Raw genomic sequence first — 20,319 nt, 5'->3', positions numbered from 1 at the left:
TTTCTTATTTATTTTTGAAACAGAATCTCATGTAGCCCAGCTGGCTATGAACTGAGAATGACTTTGAACTTCTGATCTTCCCTCCTCCACCTGCTATGTGTTGGTATTACAGGCGATAGCCACAGGACTGGATGGAGAATTTTACAGCTTTTGCAAACGAAATGATAGCGAACACTTTGATATTTACGTTCAGGTTAGTTGGCGTGAGTGGGAAAGAGAGAACGAAGATAACCATGTATACGCAATCTAGACGCTGAAGCGGGGAACAGAATCATTAGCAGGAATAACCGGGGAGAGCAGGATGTAAACTATTGGTTCTAATCAACACCAATCGGAGGACTGGGTCTAACACACCAAACACCCCAGAAAAGACTATGTCGAACACGCCCTGTTCAACACCGGCCACCTTTGGGGAACCCAGCCTCGGCTATAACTGGGGCGCCGGCTGATGACGTATACCTGGGCCTGGAGGCGATTGGCTCCCCGAGAGTGGCATCGGCTGCCAACGGGACCCAGAGCCCTCGCTTATCATCGCGATAGCCCCGACCTCGGTGTGGGATGGCCGCGGAGCCGGGTGGAAGTGCTCCGCGGCTCCGGGAGCCGGCTCTCGGGGCCGAGACATGGCCCGGGGTCCCGGCCAGCTAAGTGGGCCTCATCTAGACACTGTCGCCATGCCCAAGAGAGGGAAGCGGCTCAAGTTCCGGGCCCACGACGCCTGCTCGGGCCGAGGTGGGCAAGGGGCGGGGCCGGGTGGCGGGGGGGGGGGGGCTGGGCAGCCGCGTCTGGCGGGGAAAGGCTCCACCGGGAGCGGCCGGCCGGGGAGACTTTGCCCGGGAGTCTGAGGAGGCCTTGGCACTGTGCTCTGTTTCAGTGACCGTGGCGGATTATGCCAACTCGGATCCGGCGGTTGTGAGGTCTGGACGGGTCAAGAAAGCCGTGGCCAACGCTGTTCAGCAGGAAGGTAGGTTTTCGTGGATCTTTTTATGCCCAAGCCCTTAAGACAGCATTAGGTGGTGTATTTTCCTAGAATTTTGCCCCGACGTTTTTCTTGCGGCCCTTTGGGCATCTGGCCATGAGCGTGTTTGCTCTTTTCACTCTTTGCTTTCTCATGTTGGGGGTGGGATGGGTGTGTGTGTCCCTGATCGGCAGATTCTGGAACTGAGATATTTCGTTTCCTCTTTGAATTAAAAAACAACGTTGTGACCAGATGGGGTAGGCATTCCTTTAACCTCAACATTGGAGATGCAAAGACAGGTGAATCTCTGTGAGTTCAAGGCTAGCCTGGTTTACACAGCAGTCTACATAGTGGGATCCTGTCTCAAAAGAACAGTCAGCCCATAAAACAACAGAATTCCACACAACTCTGTGTACTCATTACTTTCCACTGTCACGTCTTGATACCAGTCCCTCTGGTTTTGTAATTTATGTATCTTTTACCATGCAATTGACATCCATTACTTGGGCATATTATTTTCTTTTGCCACCTTCGTCTTGCTTTCAAGATTTTTGCGGTTGGATCTCTTAGATTTGTATTTTATGTCACATGTCTCTAGTGCAGGGACAGGCTTAAATTGGATCCTGTTTCTCTGAAGCCATTGCTCCTCAGAGTTGAGGTGCATGAGACTAGAGGATCTTTTATTGTCTGCAGGGCTCACAGCGTGTGAATTGTGCACCCTTCCCCGAAGTTGGCACTTGGAAGGAGTCAGTTCCTGCAACTTTAGATTGCCAACAATTTGCCAGTTGTTTTCCAATTTTTTTTTTATGGTTATTAAAATGCTACAATTTTGTTTCAGCTTTTGTTATAGGTCCTCAGCATTCTTCAACATAGCCTCTTTCCTCCATGGTTGCTGATACATTGACTAAGTATTTTTTGGATGGGACCAGGTGCATTTAATTCTTTCTTTGTTTTCTCCTAGTAAAATCTCTGTGTGGCTTGGAAGCCTCCCAGGTTCCTGCAGAGGAGGCTCTTTCTGGGGTGGGTGAGCCGTGTGACATCATGGACAGCAGTGATGAGATGGACGCTCAGGAGGAAAGCACACATGAAAGATCAGTCTCCAGGAAAAAGAAGAGCAAGAGACACAAAGGTATGGGGCTTGCTTTCCGGAGGATTCTGAGTTCTGTCTGTGGTGATTGATGCTGTTCTTTTTCAATGTAAGGGGAGCTCTAAGAGGGGGTAATACTTCCACTATACCAGTTGTTGTCAGTGATACCCCTCTTTCCCAGGATCCCCAAGTTACCTTTATTATACTGTGCTCTTTCTCAATTCTGCTAGTGATGGATATATATACATATATACATGTATTTTCTTACATCTATATATACACATATATTTCCTTATGTCTGTATACATATGTGTGTGTGCATTTTTGAAATTTTCTAACTTTTTAAAGGTTTTTTTTAAGATACTGAATATGAATTTGTCATTATGTATATGTGTGCGTCACTTGTATTTTAAAGTATATAATTGGGTAATTTTACTACTTTCTCAGTTGTTCTCCTGTCTTTGAGCTAAGTATAGAACATTTCCATCACTCCAAAAAGAATCCCAAACCATTAGCATCACTGCTTCTGTCCCCACCTGATCTAATTTCATTCTCTGCAGATGGACCTGTTGTAGACATTCCATACAAATGGAATGATAACGTGCTCTTTTCGGTCTGATTTCTTTCACATGGCTTAATGTGTTTAAGGTTCATCCATATGGACTATGTACAGACAATTCTTTTTTTGTTTGTTTGTTTGTTTTTTTTCTGGAGCTGAGGACCGAACCCAGGGCCTTGTGCTTGTTAGGCAAGTGCGCTACCACTGAGCTAAATCCCCAACCCCAAAAGATTTATTTATTTATTATTTATACAGCATGTTTGCCTGCAGGCCAGGAGAGGGCATCAGATCTCATTACAGATGGTTATGAGCCCCCATGTGGTTGTTGGGAATTGTACTCAGGACCTCTGGAAGAACAGTCAGTGCTCTTAACCTCTGAGCCATCTCTCCAGCCCAAAACTTAACACGTTTTTTTTTTTTTGTTCTTTGTTTTTGGTTTTTGGTTTTTCGAGACAGGGTTTCTCTGTGTAGCTTTGCGCCTTTCCTGGATCTCACTCTGTAGACCAGGCTGGCCTCGAACTCACAAAGATCCGCCTGGCTCTGCCTCCCAAGTGCTGGGATTAAAGGCGTGCGCCACCACCGCCTGGTTCTGTTTGTTTTTTGAGACAGGGTTTATCTATGTAGCTCTGGCTGTTTTGGAACTCCCTCTGTAGACCAGGCTGGCCTTGAACTCAAGAGATTTGCTGTCCTCTCTACCTCTAGAGTGCTGGGATTGAAGGCGCATGCCACCACTGCCTGGCCTAACAGTTCATTTTTATTGCCTTGTGTTTGGCTATTTTGCATTGTGAAGCAACTTTAGGGATAAGTTTTGTGTAGGTAAATGCTTTCATTACTAATGGGTAGTAAGTAGGCATGCAGTTTTTGGATTGTGTGGTACTCTATGTTTAAGTTTTGAGGAGTCACCAAAATGGTCATATCATTTGATACTTCTAGCAATAGCATATGAACATTGTAATATCTCCACATCCTTGCCAACACTTATTATTATTTTACTTATGAAATTATAATGGATATGAAGTAGTATCTTTAAAAAATACTATTTTTATTATGTGTGTGTGTGAATATTTGTTGTGTTTGCACGCTTGCAGAGACCAGAAGAGAGAGTGAGATTCCCTGTAGCTGAATTTATAGGTGGTTATGAGTGGCCTGGTGGGCGCCGAGAACCAAACTGGAAGAGTAGCAAGTGTTCTTAACTGTGAGCACTCTCTCCAGCCCCTTCATTAAAAAAAAAAAAAAAAAAAAAGGGTGTGTGTGTCTGTGTCTGTATGTTAACTAATTATGTCTGTATGGGAACCCCTGGAGGCCAGAATGGGTGTCATGTTCTTGGAGCTGGAATTTCAGGCATTTGTCAGTTTCTTGATGTGGTGCTAATACCATACTGGTCCCCTGAAAGAGCAGTGTCCTGGTTGTGCTTTTTTTTTTGTTGTTGTTTGTTTCTGTCAGCTTGACACAAGGTAGAGTTATTTGGCAAGAGAGAACCCCAGTTGAGAAAGTGTCCCTACCAGATTGCCATGTGGGCAAGCCTGTGGTGTGTTTTCTTGATGGATGATCAGTGTGGGAAGGCCTGGCCCACCATGGGTGGTGCTGCCCTGTCAGATGGTCCTGGCTGATGAAATGGCTGAGCTGGAGAAGGTCCTTGTCCCATGCTGACTGAGTTCAGTCCTTGGGGTCGCGTCAGGAAGGAGAGAAGTGACACCCACAAGTTGTCTCTGACCTTAACACACATGCTGTGTCATTTGTGCGTGCATACACACACACACACACACACACACACACACACACACACACACATACACACACACTGTGGCATAAATAATTCAAATGTAATAAAACAAAAGGCAGGCTGAGCGAGCCCTGAGGAGCAAACCAGTGAACAGCACTTCTTCATGGCTTCTCTTTGACTTTCTGCCCTGACTTCCTTTGGTGTCGAACTGTGACCTGAGAGTTGTGAGAGGAAATAATCCCTTCCCCTTCATGTTGCTTTTGGTCATGGTGTTTATTTACCACAGCAGTAGAAACCCTAAGGTGAGCAGTAAGTGCTCTTCATTTTTGAGCCATCTCTTCAGCCCCAGTGTCTGTTTATCTACAATGGGCTTAATGGTTTCCTCACCAGGTGGTGGTGGTGCCTCACGCCTTTAATCCCAGCACTCGGGAGGCAGAGGCAGGCGGATCTCTGTGAGTTCAAGGCCAGCCCAGTTTCAGGACAGTCGAGGCTACACAAAGAAACCCTGTCTCATAAAAACAAAAAGCAAATAATAGTTTCTTCATTTCTGTTGAGGAATTATTGGAGTTGATTGTTAAAATATACACAAAGGAACTTTAAAAACTTGTGGTTTTAAAGCACTTGGTGCACATTCATGAGGGCATGAGTTCTGATTCCCAGCACTCATGTAAAAAGACAAGAATGGCAGTGTGGGTGTGTGGCCCCAGCAGTGCTGAGGCAGAGAGAGGATTCCTGGGGCTTGCTGGCCAGCCTCTCTACCTGGTTGGTGAGCTCCAGGTTCAGTGAGAGACCTTGTCTCAAAAAATGAGGTAGAAATGTAATGGAAGGACACGCTCTGGCCTCCACACACACGTGTGTCCATATACACATGTGTCCACACATGAAAATGTATACACACATGCACATCCACACAACAAAGGCCTTAAGAACATTAATAGAAGATTTTAGCAGCTAGGATTATCAGAAGCCATCAGCCTGAGGGGCTTCCTTGGACCTGTTTAAAAGCCTTTTCTTAAATGTACAAGCTGTGAGAGAATTGAAGTGACTATCTTAGGGTATATGTTTAATAGTAGAACACAGAACAGTGTTCTTTTTCTGTTTCAGAAGACCTGGACGGGGCCGGAGGAGAAGAGTATCCTATGGATATTTGGCTGCTGCTGGCTTCCTATATCCGTCCTGAGGACATTGTGAACTTTTCCCTGATCTGTAAGAACGCTTGGACTGTCACTTGCACTGCTGCCTTTTGGACCAGGTTGTACCGAAGGTGCGACCACAAATACCACAGTGTTTTCTCTGTCATGATTGCATTGCTCTTTGTGATTGGAGCTGTGCCCAAGACGGTGGGCTCTCTCACTCACTTCCTTTACTCTGTGCCTGACCATGACCCTAGCTTTGGACTTCTTGATACTTCTCTGAATCTTACGTTACTGATTGTCGAAGGTGATTGTCTTCCCAATGGCTGCCACCTTACCCCAGCTAGTGTCTGTTTTTTTTTTTTTTTCCAAGCAGTATTGCTTCAGGTCCCAGAAAGAACTTAGATTTTTCCCTCAGAGGTATCTCTTATTACATGGTCAGTAGAAGTGCTAGATTTTAATGTGGAGTACAGAGCTGTAGTGGACTTTATAAACTGTAGAGCTGTGGTGAGGATGGATGCTAAGTTAGCAGGGAATAGAATTTGCTGAGGTGTCTGACAGGAAACCCAGTGGCTCTTCTCCAGGACAGGTTCTCTTTCAGCAACTAAAGTATATTACACTATCATCAATTAGGAGGCTTGTAATTTTGTAGAGCCTGAAATAATCCACATTTAAACCAAAAAAGGTGGAGAACTGCACAGTTACAAGATGAAGAAGCAAAAGCCATCTATAATTTAAGGAGATGGTGATGGTATTTGTGAGAACTAGGCAAGCTAGTACCCAGCAGTGGAAGAGTGGAACGAAGTTCCCATGAAACCAGGAGTCCTGGGGGACTGAGTAAGAGCAGGAGAGACAGGTTGCATATTGGTAGGAGTCATGTGTCATGTTTCAGGCACTACACGCTGGATGCTTCTTTGCCTTTGCGCCTGCGACCAGAGTCCATGGAGAAGCTGCGCTGTCTCCGGGCATGTGTGATCCGATCTCTGTACCATATGTATGAACCATTTGCTGCTCGAATCTCCAAGAATCCAGCCATTCCAGAAAGCACTCCCAGCACACTGAAGAATTCCAAAGTAAGTGAAAGTTGCTGTTGGGGTTTGGCTAATGGACTCTTGTATGGTGGGCCTCTTCCAATGGCTTGTATGTAGCTTCTTGATGGAGAGGGCTGTTGGTTCCAACCCGTTAGGGGGCTGATGTAAACTTGCAGGATTCAGAAGTTTCATTTCTCCCAACACATTTCTGCTGTTGTGGGCTGGTTTATGCTATCCTTTCTTTAAAGCTTTCTTTTGCTTTTAGTGTATTTCTTAGTCTCTTTAACTTCTTTTTATGCACTTATTTTTATTTTATTTGACCAGTGTAGGTAGAACGGTTTGGAAAGTTTGGGCTAGGAGGGGTAGAACTTGAATGGTAGGTGTATACTACAGTTTTCACAAAAGTGCTTAGTCATGACTCACCGAGCATGAGCAACTCAACCGATTTCCTGTTTCTAAAGTAACCTTGGCATCTGAGATTCCGCTTCACTCTTGACTTCCTTTAAGGATTCTGGTATAGACATCTTTACTTGGTAAGCCCCGTGCCAGGCTCTTGCCAGGCTCTGTGGTGATTTGTCTCAGAGACTATAAGGTACTCCAATTCATGGATCTTAGGATTCCCAAATCTTCCTATGTTTTAGTCTGCTTTTATCTTAGGATTCTCTGCATAGTTTACATTCCTACACTGTATTCACGTTTCTGGTATCCTGAATAATAAGTAGGTCTATTAGTCCTTGGCCCATTTCTCCTCCCTGGTGAACACCTTTACCAAGCTAGATGAATGTAGTCTTGGTTATTTAGGCAAGGTGATGTCTTAGCCCTTGTCTTACTCAACTGATATTGTGTAATTTTCTTACCTTTTGAATTTGTAGGTAATTATTACAACTCTACCCACTCTAGTCCATTCTGTAGCACTTCCTGTTCTCTTGTACTTTATGCTCATAGACGTTATATGATTCTTCTCTCCTAGTTGAGCTCTAAGGTTATATTAATTCCAGGAAGTAAAAGGGACTATTGATTTCAAGGTAACCAAGATCCCCTCTGCAACACTTACCAATGGAGGTCATCAGGACCTAAGTCTGTTTCATAGAATGCTAGCTGATGGATTTAGGGCAGGAGTAGTGTGCTGCATGAGTAGAGTGTCACCCTGAAGCTGCTTCTGCTTGTAATGTGAGTGGACAGTATCCCCTCTCACATTTGCAGTGTCTTCCTCCCTAGAAGCTTTTACTACTCTCCATCCCATTAACTCCAAGGAGGGTGGTAATGGTTAGAGAGTTAACCATGCCAGGTATGGACAGGGCAGCATTGACTGGGCAAACCCCTCATGCTTGACACATCTTGGCGGCTCCAGTGCACAGCGCAAGGGCTACTGCTGAAGTCCTAAACTACCCGTGTCTTCATATTCCTATTACTGTGTCTTTTTTAAAAAGTAGACTATGAAGCCAAAGTGGATTGAAAAATAAGCTCTTACTCCAGGTAGTGAGCACACGCTACCTGGCAGCCTCTTTTTGTCTTGGTAGAGATCCTCTGAAGAGGATATGGGTCCTGTAGTGGCAGATACCTGGTGCATGGCCTCACCACTTATGTGCCTGTAACTGCATGGCACTCAGTTGCCAGCATGCCTAAAGGAAGTTGTCCCATTTCCCGGACGCCAGCTTTTTGTATTTGATCCCCTCTCTCTCTTTTCAGTAGCATAGCTTGTGTGGGACACTGGAGCCGTTGTGATGGCAGCCGAAGTGTTTTCCCCTAAAAGCCAAGCCCATTATTTTTGATGGAGCAGCAGGACGTACAGGGCATGTCTGGAGGCAGGACAGCTGGCACGGCGGACGACCCACCCCCTGCCCCCTGGGAGGTACTTCACTTCTTGTGCTTAACCTTAGCTGTAGCCTGACTTCATTGAATCCTAGCTGCTTTAGACTGAATTCAGCTGAGCTCATTGGTTTCCATAACAGCTGTCTGTTTCCAGAAGGTCCTGAGTGGCTTGTTCCTGTTATCGGGCTAGCCCTCCTTGCCTGCTTTGTGGCCTTGTTAACCGTCTTGCCTGGTGGCTACTTGCTGCCTTTGTATTTTAATGAAGAGCAGTGGCTGCTGAATCAGAAATGCCGCTCACTGTCGAACATATTTCTGTCTTTACAGAGGAGAGTATAGGGTTGATCTTAGCAAGCCTCCGAGGTTGACTGGTATTGGTCCCTCTCCTCCTTTGTGATAGCACTGTGACTGTCTTCATGGTGCACCGGTGTCAAGTCGGCCTGTGTGCCAAAGCCAGTCCTCCGCATCGCAGCTGTGATGTCGGCTTTAGAGCTTCAGAGATAGTTCTGCTTACTCATTTTTTTTGTTACTTAATAATGTGTTTTAATGTCATTCCCATAGTTTATTTTTGCTTTTTTTTTTTTTTCCAGTGCTTACTTTTCTGGTGCAGAAAGATTGTTGGGAACAGACAAGAACCAATGTGGGAGTTCAACTTCAAGTTCAAAAAACAGGCATGTGTTCTTCTTTTTGTCTCTATATTTTTATAAATTTAATATTTTAAGATTGTTTATTAGGGCTGGATGGCTCAGAGGGTGAGAGAGCATACTGCATTTATAGAGGACTTAAGTTCCAGGGCATCTGATACCCTCTTCTGGCCTTCTAGGGCACTATACTCATATGTTCAAACCACTATCCACACCCACTTAAAATTAAGAGTTTTTATTTTGTATGAGGTTTTTTTTTTTTTTTTTTTGAGACACAGTCTATGTATCTACGTATCCCTGGCTGTCTTGACACTTGGCCATGTAGACCGGACTGGCCTCAAACTAGAGGGATCTGCCTGCTTCCGTTGCTCAAGTGCTCGGATTTCAGGCATGCCCCCGTGTCTGGCTTGTCTAGTGGGTGTTTTGCCTGCATGGATCCATTGCACTGTGTATGCCTGGTACTTGTGTTGGCAGAAGAAGGGGTCACATTCCCTGGAACTAGAGTTATGGGCAGTTGTTAGTCTCCTTGTGGGTACTGGGAACCAAACCTGAGTCCCTTTCAAGAATAGCAAGGGCTCTTAGCTGCTGAGACATCGCTGCATCCCTTCAGATACCTTATTTAATGAGTTTCACCATGTCTTAATCCTTTTGTGCTGCCATAACAAAGTACCAGAGATTGGGTTAGTTATAAAGAATAGAAATTAATTTCCTCATAGTTCTGGAGGCCAGGAAATCCAGGACTAAGGTACTTGCGTGTTCTGTGATGAGGCTCTGGTCCTTCTGTTTTCAAGATGGTGCCTTATTGTACCTTGTGTGTTCTCACATAGCCGTGGTGGAAGGCTAAAAGGGCCTGAATCCATTTTAAAGCCTTTTTTTTTTTTCTTTTTTTTGAGACAGGGTCTCTCTGTGTAGCCTTGGCTGTCCTAGAACTCACTCTGTGGACCAGACTGGCCTTGAACTCACAGAGATCCACCTGCCTCTGCCTCCCAAGTACTGGGATTTTTAATAAGAGTCTTCATCTCATTCATGAGAGAGGAGTCCTTATGACATCATCACCTTCTAAAGGCTCCATTTCTTATATGACAGTAGAGTAAATTTCAAAATAAATTTGAGGGAACTCTTTTATTTTCAGTTACTTGAAACAGGGTTTGTCTGTGTAACCCTGGCTGTCCTCGAACTCTCTTTATAGTCAAGGCTAGCTTCTAACTCACAGAGATCCACCTGCCTCTTATTGAGTGCTGGGATTAAAGTGTTCGCCACCTTGCCTGGCGGGAACTATTTTATATTGGAGGAAAAAAAAGAATAACAACTTTGGGTTGTTACCCAAGATAAACCTTGACAGATTCCCAGAGAACAGAGCTATAAAAGGTGTGTGTGTGTGTGTGTGTGTGTGTGTGTCTGTCTGTCTGTCTGTCTGTCTGTGTCTGTGTAAATGTAGCTATGGCTCAGTAGATAAAACACTTGTCATAAGCATGAGGATCTGAATTTGGCTCCCCAAAACTCATGTAAAAACTGATGTGGTGGTATGCTTCTGTAAGCCCAGTGCTGGGCAGGTGGAATTGGGCAGAATGCGGGAGCTCACTGGCTTCCACATGCACTTGGCACACACATCTATCCTCACACATCCCACCCCTACCTTCATCCACTGTCTGTGGGCAGCTAAGGAATATTATATATGCATAGTATCTTAGTCAGTGTTCTATTGCTGTGAAGAGACACCATGACATTGGCAATTCTTACAAAAGAAAGCATTTAATTGGGGCTTGCTTACAGCTTCAGAGGTTTAATCTGTTATCATCATGATGGGAAGCATGGTAGCATGCAGACAAACATAATGCTGGAGAAGTAGCCGAGAGTTCTACATCTGGATCTCAGGCAGTAGGAAGAGAGAGACACTAAGCCTGGCTTGGGCTTTTGAAACCTCAAAGCCCACCCCCAGTGCCTTAGTTAGGGTTTTTATTGCTGTGAAGAGACACCATGACCACAGCAACTCATAAAGAGAATATGTAATAGGGGTGGCTCACTTAGTTTCAGAAGTTCAGTCCATTATCAGCTTGATATACAGGAGCATCGTGATATACAGGCAAATTTGGTGCTAGAGCTGAGAGTGCTACATCTTGCAGGCAACAGGAAGTCGACTGACACACTGGGCAGTATTCTGAGCATAGGAAACTTCAAAACCCACCCCCACAGTGACATACTTCCTCTAGCTCCCTATAAGATTATGGGGCCGCAGGGCGGTGGTGGCGCACCCCTTTAATCCCAGCACTCGGGAGGCAGAGCCATGCGGATCTCTGTGAGTTCGAGGCCAGCCTGGTCTACAGAGTGAGTTCCAGGAAAGGCTCCAAAGCTACACAGAGAAACCCTGTCTCGAAAAACCAAAAAAAAAAGAGGAAATTTTGGGGTTGGGGATTTAGCTCAGTGGTAGAGCACTTGCCTAGCAAGTGCAAGGCCCTGGGTTCGGTCCTTAGTTCTGGGGGAAAAAAAAGAGATTATGGGGCCAGTTACATTCAAACTACCACACCCAGAGACACACTTCCTCCAACAAGGCCATACCCACTCGAATAAAGCCACACCTCCTAATCCCTCCCAAGTAGTGAGTGCTACTCCCTGAGTGCTGCTCCCTGATGACCAAGCCTCCTGAGTACTGGGATTAAAGGCATGCGTAATTATAAAGTAAAAAGCAAAACAAAATGAGAGGAAGGAAGGAAGAGAAATCATGGCAAATATCCAGTGGTTGAGTGTATATATAAGAGCTTTTTATGTGTGTAAATATTTAAAAGTTAGGAACATTTTAGTAATGTACTGAAATTACTTACATACCCTTTTGGTCAAACATTTAAGATAGTTGGGCTAGTGAGATGGTTCAGCAGGTTTCTCTGTGTAGCCTTAGCTGTCCTGGAACTCACTCTGTAGACCAGGCTGGCCTTGAACTCAGAGATCTGCGGGCCTCTGTCTCCGAGTGAAGGTGTGTGCCACCGCAGCCTGACTACTTGTCCTTCTCTTGATGACAGGCACGGCAGCACTTCCACTGCTGGGCCGTCTTGCTAGCCCCACAAAGTTTTTAAAGTCAGGCATCATACTTCCCTATTCATTTATTTCTAAAAACATGGTTCTTGTGAAGAAATCTGACTCCAAGTCTTTGTGAGGAACTCGCAGTCTGTGATGTCAACTAGACACCTCTCTCCACTAAGCAGTGGAGGGATGGGACAGGAGACTGGAGTTACTGCGGGAAGCCGAATGCTGAGAGCTCCTTTAGTCCTGAGACTGCTGAATCCTGTCCCAGGGTTCCCGGAATCTGGAGGTCGATTCTGCATCTGTCCCTTTTCTGCAGCAGATACTCTTTGAAGCCTGACAGATCACATGGAACTTGCAGTCTTTCAAACATTGGAGAGTGGCTGCTAGAGCCACTTACTGTCTGATGGTGGAAATAGTATCTAAATGAAATAGAAACCCATGGCTGTATTTACTAATGTAAACATGCTCTTTCCCTTTTCTTAACAGGTAGATTGTCTTTGATCTCTGCATAGAAACCAGTATGAATACAAAGAGGAGATGACAGAAAATTTTACCTTATTAACTTTAGTTTACCTATTGGACTTTCCTCCACAGCATTAAAGAGCATACATCTTTCCTCTGAACCACTAGATTAATACTTAGTCCTCCTTAGTCCCCTAGATTAAAGAGCAAGTGTACAGAACGGTTGCAACCACCCATTCAGTATGAGGATGTTCACACCAACCCTGACCAGGACTGCTGCCTGCTGCAGGTTACCACCCTGAATTTCATCTTTATTCCTATTGTCATGGGGATGATATTTACCTTGGTAAGTGGGGATTCAGCTCCTCTATAGATTCTCATTGTATCTGGAGTTTGAAAAAGGATTTGTAGATTTAACTATTAAGAAGAAATCTCTGAAGAATAATAAAGCCCCAAATTAAAACCAGAATAATACATGGCTGTACCCCTTCTCCCCCATCAACTGGCTGCACACACACCAAAGCCAAAATAAAACCCACAACAGAAAAAAAACAAAACAAACACTTCCCAGATAAAAACAAAACAAAGTCTGAAATCGGATTTGCATATTAGAAAGACAGATATGGGGAGAAGGTAATTATATCTGAGGATGTTTTGCCTGTCTCCTCTGTAAGAAAAGGAAGGCTTTCACATCTTCCTGTATGTGCAGTGATCATTAATGGTTGAGAAATGGTGTCCTGAAGGGAACACTGGTAAACAGATACATGAGCACTGTCAGGACCTTGGGCATTCATGTGCTGTCATAATGGAATATTAAATTAGAGGAGAACCAGCTCTGTCCTCGTGTGATGCTCTGATTCTTCAGAACGTGGCCAGTAGTTAGAGGAGTAAATAATATATGTGCCTGTAGCTTATACTTTGCATGTTTTTTTTTTTTTTTTTTTTTGGTTTTTCGAGACAGGGTTTCTCTGTGTAGCTTTGCGCCTTTCCTGGAACTCACTTGGTAGTCCAGGCTGGCCTCGAACTCACAGAGATCCGCCTGGCTCTGCCTCCCGAGTGCTGGGATCAAAGGCGTGCGCCACCACCGCCCGGCTACTTTGCATGTTTTAAAAATACTTACTTGGATAGGCAGCCAGAAAGTTCATGTTCTTTGCCATTTGTCCTCTATGTGTCTTAGGCTTGTGTTCAGAGATATGTGGAGTTCCTCTCTATGATGAAAAAGCTTAATTTTTTAATGATAGATAATGTATGTATCATGAAGACTTTAAATAATGGATAATTTATTGAGAAAGTAGAGTTGACTCAGCCTGCCACTCTCCTATAACTACAGTTAACCTTCTGGGGATTGTTTCCCTTTTTTTTGTAATTTTTTTATTCATTTTACATTTACCAAGCACAGATCCCCCTCTCATCCCTTCTTCCACTCCCCCCATCCCCTTCTCCAACAAGATAAATTCTCCCATGGGGGACAGCAAGCCTGGTACATTCAGTTGAGGCAGGTCCAAGCCCCTCCCCGCTGCATCAAGGATGAGCAAGATGTCCCACCATAGGTAATGGGATCCAGAAAGCCAGCTCATGCACCAGGGATAGATCCCGATCACATTGCCGGGGCCCCTCAGACAGACCCAGCTATACAACTGTCTCCTGTATGCAGAGGGTCTAGTCTGGTCCCATGCAGGTTCCACAGCTGTCGGTCTAAAGTTTGTGAGTTCCTTTGAGCTTGGTTCAATTGTCTCTGTAGAGTTCCCCATCATGATCTTCCCCGCCCCCCTTGCTCATATAATCCCTCTTCCATCTCTTGGCTGTGGATCTCTGTATCTGCTTCCATCAATTACTGGATGAAGGCTCTATGATGACGGTTAGGGTATTCACCAATCTGATTACCAGGGTAGGCCAGTTCAGACACCCTCAAGACTATTGCTGGTAGTCTAGTCTGAGATTGTCCTTAAGGGTTCCTGGGAATTTCCCTAGGTCCAGGTTTCTCCCTTACCCCGTGATGTCTCCCTCTATCAAGATCTCTCTTTCATTGCTCTCCCACTCCGTCCCTCCCCCAACTCGACCATCCTGTTCCCTCATGTTCTCATCCCCATCCCCTCCCCCTCTTTTGCCCCCCACCCCCCACCCCCTTATCCCCAGTTTACTCATGGAGATCTCCTCTGCTTTTCCTTCCCAAGGTGATCTGTACATTCCTCTTAGGGTCCTCCTTGTTTCCTAGCTTCTCTGGAGCTGTGGGTTGTAGTCTGATTATCCTTTGCTTTACATTTAGTATCTGGGTTTCTCAAGTGTGTCTGTTTATATGTTCAAGTATACACCCTCTTGTAGTTAACTTTCTGTAGTTGAAATTGTGTCATAATACTATTTTTATCATAGGCACTTCTCCCTCCTTTCATGTTAAGCCACATTAATGATCTTGCTGTTTTTCATATTCCATATATGTCATACTAATTCTGTATAAGCCTACTTATAAATACTTGGAGGTTTTTTTGGTTTATTTTACAAAAAAGTGGGGTCAGACTTAGGTTTCATGTATTAAGTTTCGTGCTTGACTTGTTCATCAGTATCTTATCAGAATTCTATCTTTATCTTATATGTATAACACAATTAAATGGCTTTTGTGATAGAGTGTGTGCATTGATCTTAAGTTATTTATCTGTAAGGCCCTTTAACATGTTAGATACATAAAGCATAAAAATCACCCTGAACCTTTTATGTCTTTACAAATGTATTGGTATCATAACTTAAGAGATGAACCTTGAGACTGAACTAAGGTGTATTATGTGTAGAGCAGTCAAGGAGAGCACAAAGAAACCAAGGTTAAATTAAATACTACACACATTTAAACTTAACTTAAACGCTGAATGTGCCTTTCTCTTGTAGTTTACTATTAATGTGAGTACAGACATGCGGCATCACCGAGTGAGATTGGTGTTCCAAGATTCTCCTGTCCGTGGTGGTCAGAATCTGCGCAGTGAACAGGGTGTGCAAGTCGTCCTGGACCCAGTACACAGTGTTCGGCTCTTTGACTGGTGGCACCCGCAGTATCCATTCTCCCTGAGAGCATAGTTACTGCTTCCCATCCCTTGGGACAGCTTCCAGTCTAGTCCGTTAGTAATCAGATTCTGTTTGGAGGGGCAGCTGGATTGTATATCTGATTAGTGATGCACATGCTGTTTGGGTTCCTGGGGCTCCTATTACAGGAGGTGGAAAGGTTGAATCAAGAGGAAAACCAGCTATGATTTATACACGTTTTAATGTAAACTTTGCATATTTGAAAGGAGAAACCTGGCCTCATTTTCTGTGTTAAACCCCAATTGGTGCTGTTGAGTTGGTTTATTCTTTCATCTCAACAAAAATGGTTGATCTTGTGCTAGGGAGAAATTAAACTCTGACTGTTGAAGCAAGGAAGTTTTCCCTGTGGACCAGAGGAACCCAGAGGGTTCAAATGGTTGCTCCATTGTTGCTGCTCCTCAAATTCTAGTGAATATTTTTTTCTTTTCCCTTTACCCTTCTCCAGAAATAAAGCAGGTGACAGGGTTGTCAGAATCTTACAAGATTGACTTGTGCATCTTTAAAAAAAATGCTTTTCGGATATTTATTACATGAATATTGATTGTTTTGCTGATTTTGTATTTTGGGTTTTTGTTTTATTGCATGAGACTGATAGTGATGGTAATGATTATGTGCCCCTGGTACTGTTCTAAGAACTTTATACATTGTGTCTCTAATCCTTGTGTCTTCCCATTCTATGGTTGAGAAGCTGAATCATTGACTTACCCAAGGCCAGAACTGCTGGTACATGCAGAGCTAGGATTCTCACCCATGTCTTTTTTGCTGTACCACAACTTCAAAGGCCAGTCATTTTTCTTGTGGTACATAGTGGTAAAAAGGAGTAAAAGAATGAGTTAGTTTGAATCTTTCAGATAGATATGCATTAACTGAAAGGTAAAACAAAAGAGTGTAGGAAGAATTGTGATGTTTGTTAGAAAGCCTTTATTATGCTAAAGGTCATTTTCAAAAAATGGATTGCATGTTGAAACCAGCCTTAAACTCGAAGCAATTTAGTGGCTTTTCTCTGCCCTGTCTTGTGCTTTGCAGTCTTTGTTTTTCTTTTTTAAAATCATCCTGTGTACTTTGATGAACCTGTCTTCTGTCATACAGAAACGTTGACACCCTCCTTTGGTCAAAGTTCTGACTGTCACTGGCATGCTCTGAGAAAAGGATCATGGGTGGGCTTTTTGTTTATTCTTTTGCTAAGAAGCAACCTTTGTTGTCTCCTCTCCCCCTGGATGTGGCAAGAGGTAGGCAGTAAGACAGTATTCTTATACTCAGGTCTTGAGTCCAGCCCCTAGCACCACAGTCCAGCCTCCCTGCCCCACAAAAAGGAGTCTTCTTGAGACAGGTCTTGCTGTGTAGCTAGCCCAGGCTGGCCTTGAACTTAATCCTCTTTCTTTAGCCACCTGGAGTGTGGGGATTACAAGTGTGAGTCACCAGACACGACAAAGACAATATTCTTTAAACTGAAAACTATTGTGAGGTAGATACTGTTGTGAGCTAAACTGCTAAGTTAGTATGCTGCTTTTTTTTTTTTTTATCACTCTTGTTACCCCATGCTATTTAAAGAAGATTCTTGAGAAGCATCTGTTAATACTGCTGCTGACTGCTAGCCTTACCCCACACTCAGAGGAATACTAACATTGTTGAACAGAAAGTGAGACGGGTCAGTTAGAAAAAAAAAAAAAAAAAACCAACAAAACCAACCACCAGAATATGGGTACTAAATTAACAAAAGCAAGAAACCCAAGGACAGTGAGCCCTCCACAGATCTCTGCAATCAAAAGTTGTCTCTTTGAAGCGGAAGAAAAGAAGCACAGTTTGGAGTTCCCTGAACAACGATGCCCTGGAGCCGGGGGACGTAGTCCTTGAGGGTGTGTGTCTCCCATTTAGATTACTTAAGGGGTGAAATAAATGTGGCTTAATAATTGTTTTCTGGCTCAACTTCTGAGTTTTTGTGCCAAACTCCTTGGTGTGATGATAGATGCCATATTCTGCCTTTGAAGTTACTGTATCTGCTATGTCCTTAACACATTGCCAACACTTGGTAAAGTGATTCTTCATGGTTACCATGGCTTCAGTCTTCCTCAGCATTGGCTCAGTTGCCTTTTCTGGCATTATTCATGCTTTGTTAATGAAGGGATCTGGAGAGTCTCAAGGATTGCCTTTTGGTAAGCACTAGACCATCTGGAGAACAACTGGAACTTTGTAGACTCTAGGTTTAAAAACTAGTACTTTTCACTTCTTGAAATGTATATGTATATTTATACATATATATGGTATATACGTTCTTGCTCAGAGGGTCAAAAAATAATACAAATTTAGCTTCTCCCAACCCCCATCAGAATTACATTTCCTTGCCTTTCTCTAAAGATGCAAAGAATATGTTGACTGTATTGGGAGAAAATGAATGAAAGGCTGTGTTAACTGAGCTCAGCCATAGCCTCTACAGGACATTGCTGTTACAGGATATGCATAGAACTGTACTGCACATTGCATGGATAGAACAGTTCTTCGATGCTGAGCGGTGGTGGCTCACACCTTTAATCCCAGCACTGGGGAGGCAGACACAGACAGGTGGATCTCAGTTCGGGCCAGCCTGGTCTACAGAGTGAGTTCCAGGACAGCCAGGGCTACACAGAAACCCTGTCTCGAAAAACCAAAAAAGAAAAAACCCAAAAACCTCACCAGTTTTCACACTTACAACAGTGTTTATGGGGTATTTGTGAAGGATTTGTGTAGGCACTGTAATGAAACTTAACAAACCAGATGGGAAAGATACAGTAATAGCCACGGGGGCAGGGAAAGGGAGCAATTCAGGAAAATAGGTTTAGCTAAAATTTGTCAGGATTTTGGCATATGAGCATGTTTTCATAGGATGTATGTATCATAGACAAACACTTCATTTTATAGTAACAGTGTTAGGACAGTCACATGCTTAAAAGCAAGTCACACTTTACTGAAGCACATACTATAGAGTATAAGGGTTTCCAGTTTCTCCATTTAAAAATGTGGGAGAGAACAGGTGTGAAAGGTGACAGACGACTGGCCATTTAGGGAACAGGTTAGACTTGGGAAGGTGAGTTCCAGGAGGGTAGAAGCGGGTAGGATGCACTCTGCATTCCCAGTCCTAAGGCCTAAACACCTCCCGGATTAAATGCTGGCCCTGCCCTCTCAGACCCAACCAAGATGGCGCACAGCATCAAAGCAGCGCCCTTGTCACGTGTGAACCCGGTCTAGGGAGCGCCCGGGTGTGGGGGGCGTGGCCTCGGGAGAGGCGGCTAGGCCCCGCCCTTGGGGGGTGGGGCCGGGGTATCCGCGGAGGCAGGGGGCGGGTCCTAGAGGCCGGGTACTGGGCGGCGGAGGCTGCAGCTACCTTTGCGCGCTTGCCTCTAGGACGCCTCGCGCTGCCGAGGTCGGGGGCGGCGCCCCGCTGCTGCTGGGCCTTCGGCGATTCCACGCAGGTGAGCGCCCACAGCCCACTCCGCGGGAAAGGATTCCCCTTTCCCCAGCTCCAGCTCCCCTGCACAGTTTGAGGAGGAGTCTCTGTTAGTGCGCCTTGGGAAACAGCCTCTTCTGGTCTGGATGTGTCTCTGCGGGGCGCGGGTTTCGTCGCCCCTCGCCTTTGCTGTGCCCTGTGCCCTTGGGGATGAGGATGGGGGACGATGCCCGTTTTGCAGGGAGGGTGTAGAGTTCGCCCTCAGCTCCATTGGCTTCCTGGGAGGGGGCAGCCGTGTGGACTGCGCCCCCACATCCTCTCCAGGAGTCAGAGCAAAAGCGCCTCTGGGCTTGGGGGCCAACTCTGCTCCTTTGGGCGAGCGCTTGTGAGAGGCTGAGGTCTTGGTTCTTCCCGGGGGTCTTCATCCATCCCGCGTGCCTCTTTACGCCCTTGGTTACTACCGTCAGCTCTGCATTCCTGGAACTGTCAGGGTGTCAGGCCATACCAGAGATGCCCCCCATCTCCGCAGTGCTGGGGCGGTGGGGTGGAAGGAATGGCCAGCCCGAGGCCTGGGTGGGGGTGGGGATGAGGGTGGGCGCAACAGGAAAAGACGTTCGTAATAGAGATTCCTGAACTGGTGTGGGGTGGGGGTGCGGGGCCGGTTCGTGAACACAGTAGGGGTATTTCCCTGCACGGATGTTGAGGGTTTTATGGTGGGTAAGAAGGGAGGTCGGGCCGGAGGACTTGGAAATGTGTTGTAGGTGGTTTCTTTGAGAAGGAGGAGGAATCTAGGACTAAGTGCCACTAGGTGCTGATGTCACCTTTGAAGAGAGATGTGTTGGAGAGGAGGAGAGTTGAGGCAGCTCTTCAGTACTTGTTCGTGGAGAGCAAGTGGTTAAGGGGGCTGTGCTTAGCCTGACGATTCCCTCCTGGTGTGAGCTTGAGGAGCCTCCTCCAGGAGCCAGGTTTCAGGGACTCCCCGCGGTCCTTTCCAGAGTTGTTGGGATTGACGTTTGGTACTTAGTTCAATATTGAGTAAACATTTATTGGGCACCTACTACGTGCCAGACATCAATGCTAGCTACTTGGTCATCTAAAAGCAGTTTAGGGCCGTGGAGCAGATAAATGGTACCTGAAGTAGGCACGAGTATTAGGCACCACCCTCCTATATACAATTTAGTTACATTGCTAGTGGACTGACCAAAAAAAAAAAAACAAAAAAAAAAACAAAAAAAAACAAAACCCAACCGGATTTCAACCTACAGAATCCCCATCACGGTTAACTGGCCATACAGTCTTTAGTAAAAATGACAGCTTGAATGATTTTCATTGGCTCTTTTCTTAGATTTTGTGCTAAGATCTGAGGAGGCGTCCCAAGATGAATGATGTCTCAAAGTAATGAGATGAG

The 20,319-nt window shown here is 45.0% G+C and overlaps 2 protein-coding genes across 6 annotated transcripts in view; both read left to right on the top strand.

Moving 5' to 3' along the window:
* Positions 1 to 504: 504 nt before the first annotated feature.
* On the top strand, positions 505 to 17,405 carry Tmem183a (transmembrane protein 183A). Of its 2 annotated transcripts, none has more exons than XM_052737004.1 (8): positions 505 to 729; positions 872 to 961; positions 1,917 to 2,084; positions 5,432 to 5,588; positions 6,350 to 6,530; positions 8,888 to 8,968; positions 12,612 to 12,767; positions 15,299 to 17,405. In XM_052737004.1, exons 1-8 carry the CDS (start codon positions 621 to 623, stop codon positions 15,482 to 15,484), a joined length of 1,128 nt encoding a protein of 375 aa, XP_052592964.1. In that variant the 5' UTR covers positions 505 to 620; the 3' UTR covers positions 15,485 to 17,405. The 2 variants fall into 2 exon arrangements, with proteins under 2 accessions (XP_052592964.1, XP_052592963.1); XM_052737003.1 differs by having other exon boundaries at positions 506 to 729; positions 5,429 to 5,588.
* Positions 17,406 to 18,802: 1,397 nt separating this feature from the next.
* Positions 18,803 to 20,319, top strand: part of Ppfia4 (PTPRF interacting protein alpha 4) — a 47,542-nt gene continuing 46,025 nt past the window's right edge. For 2 of the 4 annotated variants that reach the window (XR_008217907.1, XM_052737002.1), the window contains exon 1: positions 18,803 to 18,936. The gene's annotated coding sequence lies outside the window, so the exon portion shown is untranslated. The remainder of the gene's footprint in view (positions 18,937 to 20,319) is intronic. The other 2 variants (XR_008217908.1, XR_008217909.1) reach the window with 2 other exon arrangements.

This window comes from Peromyscus californicus, unplaced genomic scaffold (genome assembly GCF_007827085.1).
Source record: "Peromyscus californicus insignis strain IS unplaced genomic scaffold, ASM782708v3 Scaffold_14__1_contigs__length_90479793_seg_2, whole genome shotgun sequence".
NCBI lineage: Eukaryota > Metazoa > Chordata > Mammalia > Rodentia > Cricetidae > Peromyscus > Peromyscus californicus.
The sequence above is the reverse complement of the archived record's forward strand: the minus strand, read 5'-3'. Positions and strand labels throughout refer to the sequence as shown.